Raw genomic sequence first — 21,188 nt, forward strand, 5'->3', positions numbered from 1 at the left:
GCATACACACACTCTTGATCGGTAGGAATTTACCATCTTAGATATTCTGGAATTCAGGTTTTTAAGTCAGTGCTGCAGTCCCAGGGCCAAATTGTATTATTATTAATCATGCCTCACACAAAAAAAATCCACTGAATAGCTATCGGTGGGTCTGTTTGTTCTTAATCCTCGGAGGCCAGATACAGTAGAATCAATTTTGTGGGTCCGCTTTTAATGCTTCTTTGTGGATTTCCTGCACTTTAAGGTACGTCGCAACCCAGATGAGAAATTAGACTAGGCTGACTTAGTATTTTCCATCATCTTAGATAGTCTTTAAGTTTTGCCCAGGTATACACACAGGGCCTGTGGCTGGTATTCTGAAAACAAAACAAAACGCAACACTGCAAATGATAAAGATTCTCATTTTTCCAAAATTACTTTCTAAATACCCTTAAGCCCCTCAAGTGTTGATCTGGTTTTTCCCACAGCAGAAAGCTTTACCTTGGATTTCCTGAAGGCTTCTCATACCCAACACAGCTTTCTTTGTTGTTTCAGCTGATTGCACAGTCGGGTCGGCTTGTTTTTCCTGCTGTATCTCTGTAAGTGCAGCCTTTCCAGAAAGTTGACTGCCAAGTCCTTCCTTTCTCTTCTGAGGCCTACCACATTTTGCTCAAACTGTTGGGTAAATAGACCAGCCCCCTTTTCAGAGTCGTGGCAAAAGAGCTTTGTGTTATCTCACTTTACACAGTAACAAAAGGAAAATTCCAGGTGCTTAAATATGGCAGCACTTGTACTTATTTTCTTGAGAAATGAAAGAGCCATTTATAAGGAACATGGAGGATCCCAACATGTTTCTTTTGGAGTTTTGCTGGTTCCTAAAGGGTGGTCCGGCCAAAGTGTCAGTTGCTCTTGAACTGTTAGCAGGATGTTTGCTCTGTGATCTCTGAGAGGTACCGTGGACTTTCTGTTTGTTCTGGGATGAGAAGTGGACACCTGCTTCCAGAGATAATTTTTACTAGATTGGCATCTTCAGAATGTGTCTTGTCTGCTGGAGGAGGGAATCCAGCCCTGCCTTTTAGGTATCCTCATGCTTCCCGTCTCCAGAGTCTGCAGCTTCGAACACCTGTCCTCATTTTTTGTGCATCTAGGAAAGTGTTCAGAGAATATGGTACATTTGCACAGTAAATATAAATGGAAAACGTACATTTACATTTCTCTTCCTGGAAAGTATCTGTTGGGTATACTATAGATCGGAATCCATAAGTAATTCTTGAAACTACCATTGGCTGATGGCATTTGTGTCTTTTTCTTTCCTCAGTTATGGTGCTAATGGTTTCTTATAATGGTATGCAAAGTTCTTCCTTATCTACACCCCAGTCTTCTGTAACTTTGGAATCTTAGATCTGGATATAACCAGAAGAAACCTCTGAAACCTCTTTGGTAGCATAGGAGTGGTCCCAAAGCACCCAGCAATCTGAAACAGTTGAAAACCTAAAGATACTGAGCTTTGACATCCCAGCGCCTCTCCTATACATGGGAGCTGTGAGCGGCTGGCGATGACTCCAAAAGGCCAGCCTTTTCATGTGACAGTGACAAGTGTGGGAGAAGCAACAGGAGATGGAGGATAGCAGAGAAGCAACACAACAGCAGCAGTGGGGGGAGGGGATTTACAGACAGAAATGTGGGGATCTACGTCCCAGGCAATGAGAAGTAGAGAAAAGAGCTGGTAGTCGTGTTAGGTGGTGGCACGTGGAGATTGTGGAAATGACGGACAGTGGGGCAGGTGAAGAGGACGAGGTCTTGGGGCAACAGAGAAGGCAGTTGGGGAGGGGGGGGACAATGTGAGTAGTAAACCTGAACTTCGATATAAGTGTGCTGAGATGGCTACTTGAAGACGGGGATCAGCCCTATAGACCTTCATGTAATAACCATGAAAATCGGAGGTACGAGTGAATGTTTGTTGAATGAGTGCATGTACGCATACACCATCTCCACCATGGCTCTGTGTGTGTGTGTGTGTGTGTGTGTGTGTGTGTGTAGGGTGGTGATGAGGGGGGTGGACCTGTATGAATAAACACAAAAAAAACCGAAGGCAGTGTGTGCAAAGGTGAGGGCACACCTGGCCTGCCCTGGGTCTTGTAGCCGATGGACTTTTCTGTCCAGGATAACCAAGGAACAGTGAGGTTGACTTGTGGTTAGATTCCACCACCAGTATAATAGGAACTCCAAGGTCAAGTACCTGGTGTGATCACCTGGTAAAGGGCAGCACATGGTGGGATACCAGTCAACAGCCAGACTGCCCCGGCAGAGCCAAGGGATGTGTGCAAACCGGCCTCTGGAAGGCACATCTGCGATCAACATAGGCAGGGGCGGAGGAGAAGCAAAATCAGACGCTGGGAATTGTGCTCAGTGGGTCTGCAGAAATCCTGCGGTCCCTTGGGTGGCCGGAAGTGCCTCTGTCCTGAGGTGTGAACATCTGACTGTTGCCAGTAGGTACAGATGGGACAGCGGTTGGAGGGCCCGTGGCTGGCATTCACTCTGGACTGGGCTCTGTATCACAGCCAGTCACAGCTGGTGATGGGAGTGACCTGTTTACAGACAAGGAAGGGTGCGATATGCTTTAGAACATTTTCCAATCCCTATTTAAAATTTTAAAGTCTAAAATGTTTAAAGCTCTCTGGCTGACTCATTCCCTAAATATTCCAAATGGGCATTGTACTTTGCATCTGAACAGTGTTTTCTACTTGCCAAAGTGTATCTATAGACATGATTCCGTGTGATTCTTTTTACAACATTGCTCTGATATGAGTAAGGGGTTGGGTATTTTTATCTGTCTCCATGCTACACGTAAAGAGTTTGAGACAGAGAGAGATGAAGCAAACTGTCTAAAGGCACCCAACTGGCTGGTGGCAGAGAGGGAGGGGAACCCGGGTATCCTGAGTTCTACCTCTTGCCATGACAACGTAGTACTGAGTCATTGATTGCTTTTCCAAGTGGTTGACTATGGCCCCGAAAGAGTGAGCCATGGAAAGTGCCTGCGAAGAGCTCCAGACAATCTCTTCTTTCGTGTTCCGTAGGGCTGCCTCTCCCCTCGGAAATTTGCTCTGCATCCTCTGCAGAAGCATTCCATGTAGGCAATTTTTGGTGCTGAGGCTTAAAGTAAAAGAAAATGAACGTGGGTTTGGTTTGGTTTGGTTTGGTTTTGCCTTTCCTCGATCAGCGGATCTGAAACCCCTCAAACCTGCCTCTTATTCTCCAAGAGATTTTAGTTCTGTTCCTCACAGGTCTGAGTATCATTGTGGACACATTTGTATCTTTGACCTTTCCCAGTCAGGAACGAGAGTGAGATTCTGAGATATTTTGAATTGCTGGTGACGAAGAACAGAGAGAAGCCATTTTTAAGAAATCAATTAAAAGATAAGTTGAAAATCTAAGGAGACATCTGAAGGGGTGAATCATTCTTTAATTCTGAATTTATGTATATGATATGGATGATTTCTAACACACTGTTCTTCTGCAGGATCATTAATGATCCCAGAGCAAGAAAAAAAATTTTAAAAAGGAAGGCAATTTATTACAGTCTTGACAAACACGTCATGTTGGCATCCCTGTTATGCCCTGCATTTGTGAGTAGAGAGCAGGGTGCCAGGTTATCTATGCTACGAGGCTGAGGTTGTTTCAGTTTGGAAGCTGCCAGGCGAGGTGACTTGTGCTTCTGCTTTCTGATTTGGATGGAGGCTATGAGGATGACCTCATCCCATTACAATTCAGGGCAACTGTGCTGGTGAGAGCCGGGCTGCTATTCCCTAGCGATAGTCCATTTTCACATCTCATTCATAATTGAAAGGAGTGAGGATCATTTTTTGCCCATTATAGGAGGTGGTTACATCAGCTCTCCAGTGACATACCAGAGCCCTCATATTGTTGCAACTTAACAGCTGTAACCTAGTATCCTACAAGATCTTCGTTACCCTGAAAAGTGCAGGTCCTTGGGGGAGAAAAGGGGATAGGGCTAAATCCAGAAAGTGAACCGGAGAAACGTTGCTGCCTTCTACTCTGAAAGACTGTCCAAAAAGTTTCTGGACTCACCTGATCAGACGTGACCATAACACAGTACTTACTCTTTGGGTTTCTACATCCTTCAGCATCTTCTGTGTGTCCCTTCTGAAGGAGAGGAAGCGTTTGGAGGCAGAGCTGGTGGGAACAGTATTCTCCTTTCGTGGCACTGCACATGGATGAAGTGAGCCTGGTTTTTAAAGTATCTTCTACTTGCTGACATTTATTATTATCATTTCACATTCGTACAGGTGGTTCCAGAAAAGAAATCACCGAACACTGGGAATGGCTTGAGCAGAATCTGCTGCAGACACTTTCCATCTTTGAAAATGAGAACGATATCACCACATTTGTGAGAGGAAAAATACAGGTAGTGGTTTATTAACATGGAATCTTTTTTTAAAAAAAAAAAAACCTTTTCACTGGAAAGAATTTCAAACACAGAAAAGTTGCAAAAATAAAAATTGTATAAAACACACCTGTAGACCCTTTACCCATATTCCCCTGTTGTTAACAATTTATCCCGTTTACTTTATTATTTGTAGGCTCCATTACTCTATTTTAGAGGAATTTCCTCCAGATGCTTCAGTGTATATTTCTAAGAACAGAGCTCTTCTATTAAATAACAACACAGTGTTAACAACAGTTATCGCCTGCAGTAAATTTAATATGAATACTATAATAGTTGGCACATATTCCAATTTTGTTAAATGACCCAATAATGTCACGTATAACATTTTTTTCCATTCCAGTGCAAGATCCAGTCTAGCAAGCTACTGGATTAGTTTTTTGTCTCCTTCAGTCTGGATCATTCAATGGCCTTTCTTTGTCTTTTATGACATTACTGTTTCTAGGTGTATGGTTGTTTTTTTCATAGGACATTTTTCATTTGGGGTTTTGTCAGATGTCCCTGCATGATTTGCTTCAGATTATGCATTTCTGGATGGGACACTTCGTAAGTGATCCTGTGTCCTTTCCAGAGTGTCTTTTCTGGAGGCACGTGACACCCGTCCACCACCCATTGGTGATATAAACCCAGCAAAGTGCTAGCCAATTTCTCCCCTGGAGAGTTACTAATTTTACCCTTGCAATTTTCTGTAGGAAGACACTTTAAGGTTCCAGAAATATCCTGCTCTTTATCAACATTTCTCCCTTGCTTTAGCATCCATCAGTGATTTTTTTTGTTGAACCAATCTTTGTTGTGATGGTTTACAAAATGACGATTTTCCAACTCCAGTGTTCCCTCACATTTAGTAGTTGGCACTTCCACTCTAAGCAAGAGCCCTCCCTCTATTTACCTTTTTATCTGTTTATTATTGATATGGACCTGTGGCTTCCTGTGTTTTTCATTAGCTTCTGTTTCATTGCTGGGCTTATTTTGGTACTCACCCTCTTCCACATTTGGCTAGAGCCCCTATCAATTGCCTCCTTTTCTAATTAAGATAAAATGTTGAAACATTCATTATATATTTTTAATTAATTAATTTTTTATTTATTTATTATTTTTGGCTGCATTGGGTCTTTGTTGCTGTGCGCAGGCTTTCTCTAGTTGCAGCGAGGAGGGGCTACTCTTTCTTGCGGTGCATGGGCTTCTCATTGCGGTGGCATCTCTTGTTGCGGAGCATGGGCTCTAGGTGTGCGGGCTGCAGTAGTTGTGGCTCGTGGGCTCAGTAGTTGTGGCTCGCAGGCTCCAGAGCACAGGCTCAGTAGTTGTGGCTCTCGGGCTTAGTTGCTTGGTGGCATGTGGGATCTTCCCAGACCAGGACTCGAACCCGTGTCCCCTGCATTGGCAGGCGGATTCTTAACCGCTGTGCCACCAGGGAAGCCCTGAAACATTCGTTATTAAGCATAAGTTTAAGTTTATGTACTTTTGGCTTCTTAATTTTATATGGTACAGAAAGGCTAAAGATATCTGGATCTTTTTTTACCACACTAAAAAAGAAAAAAAAAAAATTGCCTCCTTTGTCCTTATGACTTGCTCCCACTACGCTTTTGAGCGCTTCCTACCCTGGTCTAACAGGGTGTTCCAGACTCATCTGGTACCTTCCCTGACCCAGGCCTGGAATCGGCCATTTGTTTCAGTTTGCTTTCCATTTTAGGCTCTTTCTTCTTCCTGACATTGAGAGTTTAATTTTATTTTTTTTTTTGAATACAGAAGATATTAACATGCTTCCAAAAGTCAAAATTCCTCAAAAAGTGTTACCTCCTCCTGCATCCTTGCTACCCTTCTCTCCGCAACCCCTCGTAGTTAACCAGTCTCATTGCTATTCTGGCTTATCTTTCCTGTGTTTCTTTTTGTAAAAATAGGCGAAATATATGTATTTTTCTTATTTCTCTTTAATTCTTATACATAAGGCTCCCTGTATATATGCTCCTCTGCATTTGCCTTTTTTTTTTTTAAATTAATTAATTTATTTATTTTCGACTGTGTTGGGCCTTCGTTGCTGCGTGTGGGCTTTCTCTAGTTGTGGCGAGCAGGGGCTACTGTTCATTGTGGTGCATGGGCTTCTCATTGTGGTGGCTTCTCTCGTTGGGGAGCACGGGCTCTAGGTGCTCGGACTTCAGTAGTTGTGGCATGTGGGCTCAGTAGTTGCGGCTCGCGGGCTGTAGAGCGCAGGCTCAGTAGTTGTGGTGCATGGGCTCTAGCTGCTCCGTGGCACGCTTGTTTTAGTATTGTTTTAATTTGTATTTATCTCATTTATGAGTGAAGTTAAACATCTTTTCTTATGTTTAAGGGCTGTTTTTATAACCCTGTTTGTAGACTGTTCATGTCTTTTACCTATTTTTCTCTGAGACTTTGGTCTTATTTTTCTTTAATTTTTAAAAGCTCTTGGGACTTCCCTGGTGGTCCAGTGGCTAAGACTCTGCGCTCCCAGTGCAGGGGGCCCAGGTTTGATCCCAGGTCGGGGAACTGGATCCCGCATACCACAACTAGGAACCCGCATGCCGCAGCTGAAGATCCCGCACTCAGCAATGAGGATCCCACGTGCCGCAGCTAAGACCCGGTGCGGCCAAATAAATAAATACATATTTTTTAAAGTTCTTTTTTTTTTTTTTTGCGGTACGCAGGCCTCTCACTGTTGTGCCCTCTCCCGTTGCGGAGCACAGACTCCGGACGCGCAGGCTCAGCGGCCATGGCTCACGGGCCCAGCCGCCCCGCGGCATGTGGGATCTTCCCGGACCGGGGCATGAACCCGTGTCCCCTGCATCGGCAGGCGGACTCTCAACCACTGCGCCACCAGGGAAGCCCATAAAAGTTCTTTTTATACAAAGCCTGTTAGCCCTGTATCAATGATGTATGTTTGTCATTTGACTTGGCTCATGATAATTTTCGCCAGGCAAAGTTTACATTTTTATTTGGTCAAAATCATCAATTTTTTCTATTATAGCATCTGGATGTTCAGTCATAGAAGCCTTTCTTTAAATCTAGGTTAAGGAGGAATTCTAGGAAGTGATCCAACAGTGTTTCTCATTAAAATTCTACAGACTGATCAATTTTTATTTTATTTCTTCTACTGTACTAAATTTTTTTTTTCTTTTTTTTTTTGCGGTACGCGGGCCTCTCACTGTTGTGGCCTCTTCCGTTGCGGAGCGCAGGCTCCGGACCCACAGGCTCAGCGGACATGGCCCACGGGCCCAGCCGCTCCGCGGCACGCGGGATCCTCCCGAACCGGGGCACGAACCCGCGTCCCCTGCATCGGCAGGCGGACTCTTGACCACTGCGCCACCAGGGAAGCCCCCCAACTGCTACTTCTTATTAGTGGTTCTCATTCAGTCCCTTTCATCTATTCATTTATTTATTTCTTCTTTTCATTCTTACATAGTTTTGGCTCCCCGTCTGAAGGCACTGATAACTTTGAAATGTCACATAGGCTGTAGATGTGTGTGCCAACTGGCAAAGGTGTTTCCATCCCTCTTCTCTCTGAAGTGGCTTCTTCTCCTCCCCACCCAGAGGTCCAGTGCCCTCATGCTGCCTCCTGGCTGTCTACAGTTCCGGAGGATAGCACGCTACCAAAGCCTGCTCACCCTCAAAGCAGCCAAGGTCCAAAATGGGTCTCCCCTGGCCTCCATCAAAGCCAACATCTCTATTCTCTCAGTGGAGTAGCACCAAAAGTAATTAGAGGAAACAACCTTACCTTAGATACTCTCAGGGAAGTACATTGCTACTACCGATGCCAGCCATTCAATCCTCCCATATGACAAAAGAACAGGAGTCAGCAACTTGGTACTTAGCTTTCCAAGTTAATTTTGCTAACTCAAACAATTTTAGACTTAGAAATCTGTGACTCTGCAGGACACAATAAAGACTAAGATATGGCCCCTTAAGATACATGCTAATTTGGAAAAACAACATATACCCTTTTAAACTTTTTTTAAATTTTTATTTATTTTATTTATTCTTGGCTGCATTGGCTCTTCGTTGCCGCGTGCGGGCCTTCTACTTGCAATGAGCGGGGGCTACTCTTTGTTGCGGTGCACGGGCTTCTCATTGCAGTGGCTTCTCTTGTTGTGGAGCACAGGCTCTAGGTGAGCGGGCTTCAGCAGTTGTGGCTCTCAGGCTCTAGAGCACAGGCTCAGTAGTTGTAGCACACAGGCTTAGTTGCTCCGCGACATGTGGGATCTTCCCAGACCGGAGCTCAAACCCATGTCCCCTGCATTGGCAGGAGGAATCTTAACCACTGTGCCAGCAGGGAAGCCCTGGAAGGCGGATTCTTAACCCCTGGACCACCGGGGAAGCCCCTCATTGAGTTTTTGAGAAAGGCAGATGTTGGTTGACCTTTGGGATAAGTCTATCATGATAAGCTAGGAAAAGTAGTAGAACTAGCAAAATCTTTTCATCTCCTCATGTGTAAAAGAAAACTATGGGCTTCATTCTAAGTGAACTTAAAAAAATGATTAGTACCAATAAACAGATATGAAAATCTATATTGCTCTTTGGAAATCTTTTAGTACATAAATGCTGCTTGTTAATTGGCTTAGAATTGGGGAATTGGCTTTGAAATTAATTCAATTTTTTTGAACTCTAGCCTTAGAAATTTTTTGTTCCTTTCCAGTTATGTACAAGATACGGGAAAAAGCAGCTCTAGTCATGGTGATACCAGTTGTGTGTTTTGTGCTTTATCGCTTCTTAGGGCATCATTGCAGAGTATAACAAAATCAATGATGTGAAGGAAGATGATGACACAGAGAAGTTCAAGGAAGCCATTGTGAAGTTCCATCGGCTGTTTGGAATGCCTGAGGAAGAGAAACTCGTCAACTATTACTCTTGCAGCTACTGGAAGGGGAAGGTTCCCCGACAGGGTTGGATGTACCTCAGTATTAACCACCTTTGCTTTTATTCTTTTCTGATGGGAAGGGAAGGTGAGTTCTCTAGAATTTCAGAGGGAAGCTTTTGAAAGTCTCCTGAGGTTTGCCTGCCCTGAACGCATAAACCACATCCAGACATCAACAATAATAAACCTGTAGTTGTAACTGGGCCAGCGCTCTTTTGTGATGACCTAACAATTGAATCCAATCATTTTTGGCTCAGCGGTTGTAGCGAAATTAGTTATGAAGTAGTAGAGATTCACCAAAGGTATAATTCATTTAGTAGACATGGACTTAAATCCGTAATAATTGTAACTCAGAATTTTTGTGGTCCAGGTTTGTCTGTTAAAACTAACAAACAGAACAATGATAAACATGGGCACATAAACTCAAAGGAGGTCAGTGAAATTGGGGGGCAGGGTTGTTAGTTTCCAGTATCTCGAAAGGATTTTGAGCAGCTGTGTGTTGACCCAACCTTGTTCCCTGTGCTAGCCAAGCTGGTTATCCGGTGGGTGGACATCACTCAGCTCGAGAAGAACGCCACGCTGCTTCTGCCTGACGTGATTAAAGTGAGCACAAGGTCCAGCGAACATTTCTTCTCCGTATTCCTCAACATCAATGAGACCTTCAAGTTAATGGAGCAGCTCGCCAACATCGCCATGAGGCAACTCTTAGACAATGAGGGGTTTGAACAAGATCGATCCCTGCCTAAACTGAAAAAGAAATCTCCTAAAAAAGTGTCTGCTCTAAAACGGTAGGTGTCAGAGACTTAGCGTCTTTTAGAGACTTTAGAAACAAGAAACACATCTGTTCCTTTATGAAAGTTAACCTTTTCTGAACAACTTCAAGGGTTCAGAACAGTTTTCCAGGTATAGATACAAAACTGAAAAAGACTACGTAAGGCACTCCCAGTTCATTAAGCGAGGCAGACACGACCAGCTCCAGTACAATGGGATGGGACCTCTTCTGTTCCTATGAGCAGAGCGCCGTGAGCACACACATGGGGAGATGGGCAGAGTGTGTAGGAAAGACCTCTCAGCAGAGCTGCTTGGAGCTGGGCTCTCAAGACATAGTAGACATTACTCATTCAGAGTCAGTAGGATGGATATTTCAGGCAGAGGGAATAACATGATGGGAGAAGCAAAAGGGAAAAGCACAGAGGGAAGTTAGTCCATCGCACGTGTGAAAGGTGGCTGGGCATTTGATGAAGCGAGGCTGCAGAGAGGCCTGGAAGTCTGGATCTGGGCTAGAGAGAAGGTGAGGGAAAAGCTGATGCTCTAAAGTATGATGGTATGCATGGAATTACCCCTAACTGAGGTGGGGATGAGGGAAGGAAGAGCTTGTCCAAGGGATATGAGGGCTCAGTTTTGATCGTGTTGAGTTAAGTTGCCTGTAGGACATCAAACTGGAATTGGCAATCATTGCCATCCAGCTGGTACCTGACAAGAAGTCACTGCAATTAAAACGCTTTTGGTGATTTGAGACATGTTTTGATAGAGTAAGAAGAAGATGGGTTACTACAGTGGGTTGAATAGCACGTGAAAGGCAAGACAAGGGCATTAGGACAGTACGGACTGCTTTTTCAAGAAATTCAATGGTAAAGGAGGGGGCTTGCTCATTTTAGAATGAAAAAGATTTGACCAGAGGATGGTATGAAGTAGGCAGATGGGAAGAGTTTGTTGGTGAGGGGTAAGTGCAGGGACAGAAGGGAGCATGGAGATAAAGCTAGAAGAAAATGAATAATTTAAAAAGTGACATCTCATAGGACATGGAAAAGGATGCTTATGTGTGCTGATACATCCCCCTTTGAAACAGGGAAAGGAAGTAGGATGAGATGAGGATGGAGTTGGTTTTGGAGACAGGAGGGAGGGAATTGGAGGACCTGTCTTTGCCCTGTGAAGCCAGAAACTGGATCGTCAGGGGGCTGAAGTGGCATAAAAGCTTGAGCAAAGAGGTTTAAACGGCTGCCATGATGAACAGGATAAAGGAACTCATTAGGGAAAAGATCATAGTTACCTGAGGACCCAGACGAGGTTAGATACTCTGGTTGTCCTGGAGGTGGGTCGTTCCTGTGGTTTGGGCAGTCTTATTGTCTGCTCAATGTGGACAGTGTCAGTCAGCAGATTCGTGTGGCTTGCGTGTATTTGCATTAGGTCGTTCTTAAAAGATAAGGCCCCAAGAGTGGCTGTGGATGAGTCATGGATAAATGTAGTCATCTCTTAAGAAATTACTGTATTCTTTTAGAAAGAGAATTATTTCCTGGCCAGGCCTTGTTTTCCTAAGATCCTTTGACATTCAGAGATACTGATTGCAAAATGGCTGCACAAGGGACCTAAATACATTAAAATAATTTCATTATACTTTTGGGTCATAGTTTGGAGTTAACGCCAGTAGGAAGCCAAGAAGGTAGGAATAAGTCTCACTAGATGGAGGAGGGGAAAGATGGGCTGGGGAACCTCCATTGCCGCATCATTTAGAGGTACTGAAATTTTATTTTGTGGGGGGTGTTATTTTTGTTGCTTTCCAGCGATCTGGATGCCAGGGCAAAGAGTGAGAGATACCGTGCACTTTTCCGGCTGCCCAAAGATGAAAAATTAGATGGCCACACAGACTGCACCCTCTGGACTCCATTCAACAAAATGCACATTTTGGGGCAGATGTTTGTGTCCACAAACTACATCTGCTTTACCAGCAAGGAGGAAAACCTGTGCAGCCTCATTATCCCACTCCGAGAGGTAAGTGGCAGGTGAAAATGGAACTTTTAGGGTATTTTAAGAGTTTTACTGGTAATACTTTTCTGTGTATCTTTTACCAGCCGTGAGTTGGCTTTTAACCATAGGTGAGTGTTCATAATTCTTTGGTGGAATCTGCCACTCTTTTTTTTTTTTGCGGTACGCTGGCCTCTCACTGTTGTGGCCTCTCCCGTTGCGGAGCACAGGCTCCGGATGCGCAGGCTCAGCGACCATGGCTCACGGGCCCAGCCGCTCCGCGGCATGTGAGATCTTCCCGCACCGGGGCACGAACCCGCGTCCCCTGCATTGGCAGGCGGACTCTCAACCACTGCGCCACCAGGGAAGCCATGCCACTCTTTTTTCTTTTTTCATGTATTTTAAAATTTTATTTATTTTTGGCTGCGTTGGGTCTTCGTTGCGGTGCGCGGGCTTCTCATCGCAGTGGCTTCTCTTGTTGCAGAGCCTGGGCTCTAGGCACACGGGCTTCAGTAGTTGCGGCTCGTGGGCTCTTGAGCACAGGCTCAGTAGTTGTGGCGCACGGGCGGCATGTGGGACCTTCCCAGACCAGAGATTGAACCCGTGTCCCCTGCATTGGCAGGCGGATTCTTAATCACTGCACCACCAGGGAAGTCCCATGCCACTCTTTTATTTGTTGTCATTGCTCTAAGTGACCATGGGACCTGCGAGATATTTTCTTCCAGAGACAGCCTGGTATTTTAAAATGTAGATTTCATTCTTGTTCAGGTAAGGTGAGGCCAACAGAGCAGGAGATGACTGTCATTGAAAAGATTGCTTGCTATACTCACAGATTCCACTAGGGGGAGCACGCCATGCCGTGGGGACCACGCAGGGAAGCACCAGGGTGAGTCAGCAGGCAAAGAAGCTGGGGAAAACATGGGCAAGAGCCTTTATTGTGGTTTCCATGGGAAGAAACAGGCGAGGCAGGGTAAGCAGGCTTAGGATTGGTGAGCTGAATAATTTTGGCAGGCTCCAGGGCAGAGGGCCTACCCCTAGTTGTCTGGTACCTGGCCCTGGGGTGATGAGGGCAGGTGAATGTGGCCCTGAGTGTGAGAGCAGATATAGGAGGTCAGTGGGGTATGGGCTTGGATTGGTTGGTTTGCCTATAAAAGGCCTGCTCACAGGTGAGACCTTTACTATCTCCAGGAGTTGGCTAACTCTGGGTCAAAAAGGCCCCAAGATGTGAAAACATCAAATACAGAAGCTAGAAAATGTAGTTACTACACCTGACTCACAGCCTGAGCAGCTTGGTCTTCAGAGGAGACAGTCTAGGTTGTGAATCAGAAAGCCAAGTGTTCAGATCTGTCCGGTTTGTCGATTCCTTGCATTAGAACCACTGGGACCGCCGGCCACAGTGGCAGATTCCTGAGCCCACCCCAGATCTTCTGGATCACTGCAAGTTTGGGAGTCTGTATTTTAATAGAGTGCCAGGCTGATGCCCATAGACAGTGAAGACTAAGAAACATTCTTATTGTATCTGGGGTGGAGGTGTGTTCTGTCGTGTCCTCACAGTGATAGATTGCTCTGGTACTTGTATGGAAGCCTTGCTGTTTGGGGTTGAGAAGCAACTCAAAGTTAGGATGTCAAGGGCTGGCAGACCCACAGTTTCTGACCTGGTAACTTTCAACTTACTCTGGTCCTTTTCTAGAAATTAAGACGGTTAGAAGCTTTGCTATTTAATCAAGATTGACCCTTTATTAAGATTCTCTATAGTAAAGGATTCAAGCTTCCTTCTGCCTTCTTTTCTTTTTTTTTTAACAAAATCATTTATGTAAGCAAATTTTGTTTGTTTTTTCTTGTTTCAAAAATATTGTATCATTATCACAGAAAATTAGTAAAACTACAAATAAAAAGAAAACAAAATTCAGTCCTAATCCCACCCTTCGAAGACGACGATGTTGACATTCCGCTGTACAGCTTTTCAGGCTTTCTGTACATTGCTGTGTATATGTCATTTATATTATTTAGATATAAAACATAAAGAATTTTTATTTTTTTCTTAATTCCCTTAACAGTGGGTGTACACTAAACTTTTCCCCGTATCATAAAATTTTCTTTTACCATGTAACTTCTAGCGACTGCATATTATTCCATTAATGGATATGTATAATTTATTGCTTCTTTTTAGGTTACCTGTGCTTGGACCTTTGCATTGTTTTTAGTTTTCTCCCAATCATATGTATAATTTTCCTTAAGTGATAAGTTCCTAGAAGTTTAATTGGTGGATCAAAAAGAATGCAAAATGTTAAGCAATTGAAAAATCTAGTTCTCCTTCTTATAGGGTGAACTAAGTGGTATTATAACACATTTGGAGGCCAGGAATTGTTGGGAGTGAATTCTGAGATGGATAAATTCATCAGGACTTACAATTGGCTCTGAAAGGCATTTCATGACTTTTTCCAGCAAACTTTGTCTTAGGGAGTTACTAAACTCTGTGTGTGTGTGTGTGTGTATGTGTAGTGTAATTGACATATTAGTTTCAGGTGAACAAAGTAGTGATTTGATATTTGTATATATTATAGAATGATCACCACAATAAGTCCAGTTAACACCTATCACCAAGGCTGCTCTACTAAAAATTTTCTTCATCAAGTACTACCTGAACATAGTAAAGCAGAGTGACCTGGACTGGCTAGGGAAACCCATCCTGGGATTAAGAATGTACCGTGAATGTGTCATTTATGAATCTGAGTGAATCATCACTTTGTTTATCCAGAGAGAACTCAGGAGCAGAGAGGGGCTGGGAGCTGCTGTCCAGACGTCTTCTCTCCTGTTCCCCACCTCCCGGTTTGGTCCAGGTGCTCTGTGTACATTTTAGTGTGATTTATAATAGGATGGTGAGAGTTCGGGGGAATTGAGAGAATAGTGGTTCATGTCCTCAGCCCACCTTCTGCTTGCTAGTTTTCCCCAGCAGGCGGTAGCGCAAAGATCATTCAGTCATATTTCAGGGTAAGTCAGAAGAGGGACAATGGTAGAGGTAGCATTTAAAAATAAAGTGTGTTGGGCTTCCCTGGTGGCGCAGTGGTTGAGAGTCCGCCTGCCGATGCAGGGGACACGGGTTCGTGCCCCGGTCCGGGAAGATCCCACATGCCGCGGAGCGGCTGGGCCCGTGAGCCACGGCCGCTGAGCCTGCACGTCCGGAACCTGTGCTCCGCAACGGGAGAGGCCACAACAGTGAGAGGCCCGCGTACTGCAAAAAAAAAAAATAATAAAGAGTGTTGTGGTTGGAGGATGCAGCTTTAAAGAAATGCTCAATGAGACAGCAGTGCCCTGTCCTTTAACCTGATGAATCGCTGAGATATATTCATGGTAAATCCCGAACCTCGACTAATGGAAGAAGCAAAGGACTTAATGTAATTTTTATTACCTCTAGGTATGATAATGACAGAAAAACACTAGGACGAGGCTCCCACCCTCCATCCAGGTCTGTTTGAGGTGGTGTGTCTGTGAACTGAGTTAAGCTGATTGATGAGCAGGACCCTCCGTGGGAACACTGCATCCTCCTTGGAACGGCTACTTTTAGGATTGTGTAGACTAGGAATTGTTGTTTTATTTAACTTTTTATAAATAAGTAGAAATATTGACTGGAGATTGTTAATATATATTCTACATACAGACTTAAGGTAGACCAAATCGATACGTGTTAAATGTTTACACAGAATCATATTGCTGTAGATTTTATAGAAATTACTGAGGCAGCAAAGCAGGAGGATAAAGTGAAGTCATCGGGGTTCTCATTAGAGATTCCAGATAAAGTCTCTCTTTTCTTTCAATTATAAATTACCTTGTAAGTGTTCCGTATGACACACCAAGATTTGATTAAATTTGATCTATTTTATAACCCAAGTTGGTAACGAAAATGTGTCTCATTATTCTGTAGAATATTCAGATATAGCTGTTGCCCGTTCCTGGTGGCACAAAGCTTATGGGGTAGAATTCTACTAGAACTCGTTTGCCAGTGAAAAATAGGTTGTAACCCGTGGGAACCTCCCTAGGTTTTCTGAGAGAGCTTTCTTGCTGTCTCTGTATTCGTGATCCTGCTAGATACAGGACTTTCCACTTTGACTCCATCACGATGCACATGATGTCTGTGTTTTAGGCAGAGAACTTGAACCATTAATTCCCTTGACATCTGTCATTTAATCTCAGATGCCTGGTGACTAAAAGAATCAAAAAATCTACTGAGAGAAAAGGAAGTTTTTATCAGTCTTTTAAAATAAGCGTGTTTAACACATGTCTGAAGTGTTATGGGAAAATCCTTTTCATGATAAAGAAGTTGGGTTTCTTTCCCCCAGTTTCTCTAGCTTCTTTTGCATTGAGGGAAAAAAAAACACTTTTATGTGCAACTCCAGGTATCTCGGAGATTCCTTTAAAAAAGTGTAAGTATATATCTAACTTGTACATATTTATGAAGTCTGAGAACAGAAGACAGGTCCTGCAATTTTTTCCCTTTTTGGACCCCAGTAATATCTGTTTGCACTTGGGACCATGCAACTTTTTAGACAATTCCAAGAAGTTCCTTAGCCTTGAAGGGGAGAAAAATTTTTAAAGTTCTGCTTGGGAGGAAATGTATTTCACATGAAAATGCTGATGAAGAGGTTGAAGTTGAACCTGTCTAGACTGCTTACATGTGGAAATGAAGAAGGGAAAGAAACTTAACTCTACAGAGTCAGAGCTGCTGCAAATAAACCATTTATCTAGGGCTGACCTTGAGATCTTCTTCCTAATGTGCTAAGAAAAAAGTTGGAATGCATTTATCGTAGTTTCCAGTTGATGAAAATCGTATTATAAGCCACCAAATATATGTCGTCATTTCAAAGCTAAAACACATGCCCCTCTTTCCTACTTTTCTCCTGACATGGTAGACTTACTTCACCACACATGCTATGCGTGCGCGCGCGCGCGCACACACACACACACACACACACACACACACACACAGTCAGCCAATGCAGATGGGGTTGCAGTTAAGCTGTTTATGTCATGTCTGTTCAGAATCGAGCCTTTAAAACTTTGAAGTGGCAAGAGGTGAGGGGTGCAAAGCCCTGGAGTCTAAATGAGATGTTTGAAGGATTGGTGGTGTTTTGAAAGCCATCCCCACATTAAGCTGGTAAAAGGGCCCAGTGTCATCGGTTGTTTCTGTCTCTTACAGATGAAGCAACAGCTAGGAATCCTTCCTCTTATGGTTCCATTAAATTTTAATGAAAATCAAAGAATTCCTTTACAGCAAGGTTTCTCAACCTTGGCACTATTGGCATCTTGGGCCGGACTTTGATGGGGGCGGGCTGTCCTGGGTTCTGTGCACTGCAGGATGTTTTAGCAGCATCCCTTCCTCTACCTATGAGATGCCAGTGGTACCCTCCACTCGTGACTACTAGAAGTGCCTCTAGATGTTGCCAAATGTCTCCTGGGGGGGCAAAAAACTTGCCTCAATAAAATAGAGGAGGTTTCTACAGAGATTTAAGAGTGTTGTGTTCTTTTCAGTGCTACTCAGAGGTTGCTGTCGGATAATCCCTGGAAAATAATACTCTTGGTGTCCTGTTTCTTTTCAGGTGACGATTGTAGAAAAGGCAGACAGCTCCAGCGTGCTCCCCAGTCCTTTATCCATCAGCACCAAGAACAGGATGACCTTCCTGTTTGCCAATTTGAGAGACAGAGACTTTCTAGTGCAGAGGATCTCTGATTTCCTGCAACAGACGACCTCCAAAATATACTCGGACAAAGAGTTTGCAGGAAGCTACAACAGTTCAGATGATGAGGTCTGTGGAAGGCACCTGCAGGTGTTTTGGTTCATCTTCTTACTCTTCCCTGGGGTGCACCTCCCTGTCTGTTAGTCTGATCTTGAAGCTTTGCAGCTGTGCTAAGATGGACCACCTACTCTGATGTCTAGAGCAGTATCTCATTTAAATCTCATGGAGTTTATGTTTGGGATCATAGGGCCGGACAGAATCTTAGAGATCATCTGGTCTATCCCTCTTCTTTCACTGTTGAAAGCATTATTAAGTAATTTGTCCTGGTTACATAGCAAGTGACTCTGGTCTATATACAAGTGACCTTGTTGGGAATGGTACAGAGGTCACTCAGAACTGAAATACAACATCATTATGATGATTTGATGATGATAAAATACGAATTGTATCCCTATTGAATTAAGCCCTAGACATCCAAAGAACTGGAGCCCTGACAGATATGTAATTAGCTCAAGTGAGAGAGCAACTTACTAGCAGCGAAAATACATGGCAAAAATGGTGAGCTCATGAGTAACATGCCTGCCCCCGTCTTCCTGCTCCAAGCTTCTGTAGGCATTTCTGAGGCACCAGAAGCTAGAGAGGAGGTGAGGGAGGTGATCCCATTAGCAGTTGATTCAACCACATCATGCTTTGCATGCATACTAATCAGAGAGACATGTGGCCAACCAGTTTGTTGTAAAAATGCATCTAAAATACAGAGGAAACCTATTTTGGGCATTGAAGCTCTGTGGCCCATGACCCCATCTAATCCCCATCAAAGTGCTGGTTTGCTGCCTTTCTCCTATTTTGTCACATCACAAGAAACCTCTTAGGAACCATGACATAACTATCGATGTCTGTCCAGAGGACGCTGAAGAAGTAGATTCTGTAGCCAAAATGGTTCCAGCATCTTGTTGCTCTCTGCATCGGCAGGTGTATTCTCGGCCCAGCAGCCTCGTTTCCTCCAGTCCCCAGAGAAGCACGAGCTCCGATGCTGACGGCGAGCGCCAGTTTAACCTCAATGGCAACAGCGTCCCCACGGCCACACAGACCCTGATGACCATGTATCGGCGGCGGTCTCCCGAGGAGTTCAACCCGAAATTGGTGGGTGCCGCCTCCTCTTGCCCGGAACTTTCTATATTAGAACAATAACGTTGAAAAAATCTTTTTAAGTAAAAGTAAACTCATCAACATGTCAATAGATATTTTCCTACAAGTAAAGGATATTTTGTTGAAGAAACACAAATGACATAAATATAACATATAATGACATGGTTATATGTCATTGGGTTTCAGAGTGGCTTCATCATGGAAGGAGATGTTCTAGAGGGTACAGCTGACCTTTTTTGGTCTTGTTTTTAACTATTGTATAAGTCAGCCAACAAATAAGTACATCATGTCTCAGGCCACGTTTAAAAGACATCCACTGTTTCACTTGGAGGTATAGACATAAAGCCATACATATCATTTGCATTCTGCTGACTCAGGTAAGTACAATTCTGACTCTAGGACAGAAAATTTCGTGGCAGATCCACGGGCATACATGTGTCATATCCGGCAAGGACTCGAGAAAATCTGAGTTCTTTGTTCTCATGAATTCTGTCCAGAACTTAACTGCTCCGTTCACCAGGGAAAGTTCTGACCTTCCATCGAACTTGTCCTAACCATTGTCGAAGTACGTTGGGATGTAGTGCTGCTTCATTATCCCTTTCAGGCCAAAGAGTTTTTGAAAGAGCAAGCCTGGAAGATTCACTTTGCTGAGTACGGGCAAGGGATTTGCATGTACCGCACGGAAAAGACACGGGACCTGGTGCTGAAGGGCGTACCCGAGAGCATGCGCGGGGAGCTCTGGCTGCTGCTCTCAGGTATGGCTGGGCTCGGGGTGGGAGCTGGGGACCCCGGGGCTGCCCTTCTGCCTTCCATCGTGCATCAGGGCTCTTTCAAATATGTCACCCCCTGATTCAGTGCTAGATCACAGTTCCTTGCCAGAGTGTTGAATTCCTTCAGTAAAAATACAGGACACGTATTCAACAGACCAGATGTTGAAGATACCATCCCTCGAGTCCTCATAACCTCTTCTATTCCTTCACTAACTCTATTTAGGATAAAACGGAGACTGAAGAAAAAGAGTGTAATTCTTTGTGATTCTTGGAGTCCTTTCTGTCCTTTCCCAGCTGTGTCAGCTTCATTGAGGATGTTTAAGTGTGGCACTCCGTCAAAGTCTTCGTTGGGATGGGGGAGAGGGTAGAAATGAAGGAATAGAAGAAGCTTCTCCTTGATTTTTGCCACCTCTTGAATTTGCTGGTTATCACTGGAGACCAGGAAGAGACGCCAGAATCAGCCCTGGGAACGAAAGCCTTCCTGGATCATACACTCCAAGCTGGAGATGCCGGGAAGGACAGAGGGGGACGCGTCCTGGACCCATGGGAAAGCTGTGTCCATCCTCGCTGGCCCACTGCCAGGCTCATGCCCAAATACAACACTGTCAGGTTAAACCTCTGAGCCCTGCTACAGAAGCCAGAGGTCCTTCGGGCTAAGCCCATCCTTCCTCCCAGACTAAGCATCCGGTGTATGCCAGGGATCTATTCTGTCACAAACATCAGAGCATTCCTTTGGGTGTCACCAGTCTTTAATATATAAATCAGTTACTTTATCTGGTTAGAAGCTTGAAATGTAATCGTCTTAAATAGGCCCATGTGAAAAGTTTTATTTGAATGTGAGGTGATCTGACACAAGCACTATTATCAAAACCTTTTATTTTAAAAATGACATTAAAATTAAAAGCATAGTTACCAGACTTATAAGAAAACCTTTGAAAAAAATAACACCTGTAGCTCTTTCTAAAAGTGGATATAAATGGCAATAGCCTATAATGAGATATATTATATCTCAGAAGTAGGGGGATAGAATCCTGAAAAATAATTGGCTTTATCTGTTTCATGTAAAACTAGTTTGTTCTATCCTCATTTACACGTCTTGTTTTTCATTTGCTTTACATAGAGCAGCCGTAGCTCCTCATTTAGAAATGCAAATTTGAGTCAAATCATTTCTAGTTACCAGTCCAGCCCAAGAAGATCCTTACCATCCAGTCTGCTGTCTTTCTTGTGTGTGGCGAACAGGTCACCTTGACAACCTGATTCAGATCGCTGACAGAGTAAACAAAAAATTCCATTTTCATTTTATTCCAATTGGAAGTTATTTACAGCCACATTTTAGATGAAAATGAAACACGTTAGCCGCCGGGGAAACAGCATACGACAGTCCACAGCCTTGTTATAAAGACACATTCAGTGTTAGACCCAGCGTTTTCTTTAACTGTGATGGGCTATGTGAGGCCAAAGGGTGATGTGGTCTACACACCATCTCT

At 43.9% G+C, this 21,188-nt stretch overlaps 1 protein-coding gene across 1 annotated transcript in view; it reads left to right on the top strand.

Annotated features, from left to right (window-relative positions):
* TBC1D9 (TBC1 domain family member 9) overlaps positions 1-21,188 on the top strand; it is a 106,737-nt gene that overhangs the window by 57,513 nt on the left and 28,036 nt on the right. Inside the window, exons 3-9 of the mRNA XM_030845124.2 lie at positions 4,287-4,405; positions 9,168-9,396; positions 9,835-10,096; positions 11,870-12,077; positions 17,645-17,851; positions 18,755-18,925; positions 19,536-19,686. Coding sequence (XP_030700984.2) covers positions 4,287-4,405; positions 9,168-9,396; positions 9,835-10,096; positions 11,870-12,077; positions 17,645-17,851; positions 18,755-18,925; positions 19,536-19,686 — 1,347 coding nt within the window. The remainder of the gene's footprint in view (positions 1-4,286; positions 4,406-9,167; positions 9,397-9,834; positions 10,097-11,869; positions 12,078-17,644; positions 17,852-18,754; positions 18,926-19,535; positions 19,687-21,188) is intronic.

Source organism: Globicephala melas, chromosome 5, assembly GCF_963455315.2.
Source record: "Globicephala melas chromosome 5, mGloMel1.2, whole genome shotgun sequence".
NCBI lineage: Eukaryota > Metazoa > Chordata > Mammalia > Artiodactyla > Delphinidae > Globicephala > Globicephala melas.